This window comes from Chiloscyllium plagiosum, unplaced genomic scaffold (genome assembly GCF_037043375.1).
Source record: "Chiloscyllium plagiosum isolate Xiang-an unplaced genomic scaffold, Cpla_swu_hap1 HiC_scaffold_13, whole genome shotgun sequence".
Classification (NCBI taxonomy): domain Eukaryota; kingdom Metazoa; phylum Chordata; class Chondrichthyes; order Orectolobiformes; family Hemiscylliidae; genus Chiloscyllium; species Chiloscyllium plagiosum.
Window position 1 is genome coordinate 36519536 of NW_028270151.1, and position 2337 is coordinate 36521872.

A 2337-nucleotide genomic window follows, 5' to 3' on the forward strand; every position below is an offset into this window, starting at 1 on the left:
CCTGATGAACATTCTGCAGATGCATTGTCATTGCATGGATGCGGTCCTCAACATTAGTCAGCTGGCTTTCAAGGTTATTTTTTTTCCTTCTGCTTCTTTTGTACCTATAGTAATAAGATCAGAAAGTATAATTTAATGTCTTACATTGTGTGAATGTGTGAAATATTTTACTGGTGATGCAAATATTATCAATCTGTTTAACCGATATTGCTGTATAACTTGCTGCTACGAAGCAGCATCTGAGCCAGTTCAGCAGATTAAAAACATATTTAGTGTTTCTTGTAATACAACTGAATTTAAAATGTGACTAACTTTAGCATTAATTTAAATACGATATTTAAACTAAATTTACATTACACACTGTGTTTCTTTTGAATTTCCTGCAACTTATGTATCATCAATGAAAGAATAATTACACTTCAACACATTTGCAGTTTTATTATAGGCAATAACTGAGAACAACTACTTGAATGAAAAAAATGGCCTCTTCATTTAGTCTGCAGCCTTAGCATGGTTGACTATGCTACCTTTCTTTAATGCCTCTCCATTGTTATCCAGCTACCTGGGACTGCACTTATCTGGTATCATTCATTTTTTTTAAAATGTTACCGTACTGCTTTATTTTGTAACCTAGGCCCTGAATATTGAGGTCCCATTGGGATTCACTGAATTTCCTCCACTCATAGCTGTCTATTTAGAAAATCACCTGCAGTCGTATCTTCTTCTGCTCCTGTACCATTACCATGATCCATGCCTATTTCTCATTTATATTTTGTCCGTTGGTGACATCGTCTGAAAATATAGCACTGTTTTTCACATGTAAACTGCTAACATTCAGAAAGAAAGACGACTTTATGTCGCTCCTTTTTATGACTTTCGGATTTATCAAGGCACTTTACAACCAATTTTGCATTGTAATCACTGATGTAATGTAAAAATGTCTACCTACTAGGAACACAGCAAATTTCCAGAGGCAGGAGTGCAATATTGTCTAAAAAAAAATCAAATGTGTATGATGCTGATTTAGAGATAAGTATTTATCAGGATACTGGATACAACTTTTTCAAAATAGTGCCATAGCATCTTTGACATCTTCCTAAGGTGTACATCAATGGTCAATTTCTTATCCAAAGAACAGCAACTCTAACAGTGTATTGTTTCTTTGGTACTGCACTTTTGAGTGTTAGCCTTGATTTTTACATTCAGCTTCTGGAGTAGGACTTGAATTTGAAATTTTGTGATGCAAATGTGGGCATGCCATAAACTGGCCTGCAGACAGTCCAGGTCTTCCACTGCTGATGGATTATCAGACTGCTTGTCCAATATCTTGTACAGATGTGTAATATTGGGAAGACAGAAACCATTGTCTACCACCCCAGTTTCAAACTCTCCTAGCTACCAAGAGAATTGTTCCTCCTGTCTGAGGCAGACCACACTGTTCACAACCTTAGTACCATACTTGACCCCAATATCTGGTTTCATTCCTATCTCTAAGCGATCAATCAAACTTCCTATTTTCACCTTCATGACATAATTGGCCCCTCATCAACCTTTGCCTCTGCCTTTATCTGCTGCTGAAACCCTGGTGCAAATCTTTCATACACCTGTAGGTCTGGCAGTATCTGTTGAGAGAGGATCAATGTTTTGTGCCGTGAAGAAGAGTCACACTGAACTTGAAGGTTCAACTATTTCTATTTCTTTTTCCACAGGCGCCTCCATACCAGATTTTTTCCAGAATTCTTTGTGTTTGTTTTAGATTTCCAGTATTTTGATTTCATTTGATACCCCGATTAGAGTCATAGAGATACACAGCACGGAAACAGCCCCATCAATCCAACTCATCTACACCAACCAATTAAATCCTAAATTAATCTCGTCCCATTTGCCAGCATTTGGTCCATATCTCTCGAAAACCTTCCTTTTCATATACCCATTGAGATGCCTTTGGCATGTTATAATTGTACAAGCCTCCACCACTTCCTCTGGCAGCTCACTCCGTACATGTACCACCCTCTGAGTGAAAAAGTTGCCCCTTAGGTCCCTTTTATATCTTTTCCCTCTCACCCTAAAACTCTGCCCTCTAGTTCTGAATTCCCCCAGCCCAGGGAAAATACTTTGTCTATTTATCCTATCCATGTCCCTCATGACTTTATAAACCTCTCTAAGGTCACCTCCTCAGCCTTTGACGCTCCAGGAAAAACTGCCCCAGCTTGTACAGCCTCACCCTATAGCTCAAAATCCACTAACCTTGGCAACATCCTTGTAAATCTTTTTTGAACCCTTTCAAGTTTCACAACATCGTTCCAATAGAAAGGAGACCAGAATTGCACGCTATAG

General features: G+C 38.4%; 1 protein-coding gene across 1 annotated transcript in view; it reads right to left on the reverse strand.

Annotated features, from left to right (window-relative positions):
• Nucleotides 1-46, reverse strand: part of ccdc39 (coiled-coil domain 39 molecular ruler complex subunit) — a 132925-nt gene extending 132879 nt beyond the window's left edge. The window contains exon 1 of the mRNA XM_087993528.1: nucleotides 1-46. Within this exon, the coding sequence (XP_087849654.1) occupies nucleotides 1-31 (31 nt within the window). The 5' untranslated portion in view covers nucleotides 32-46.
• Nucleotides 47-2337: the final 2291 nt, after the last annotated feature.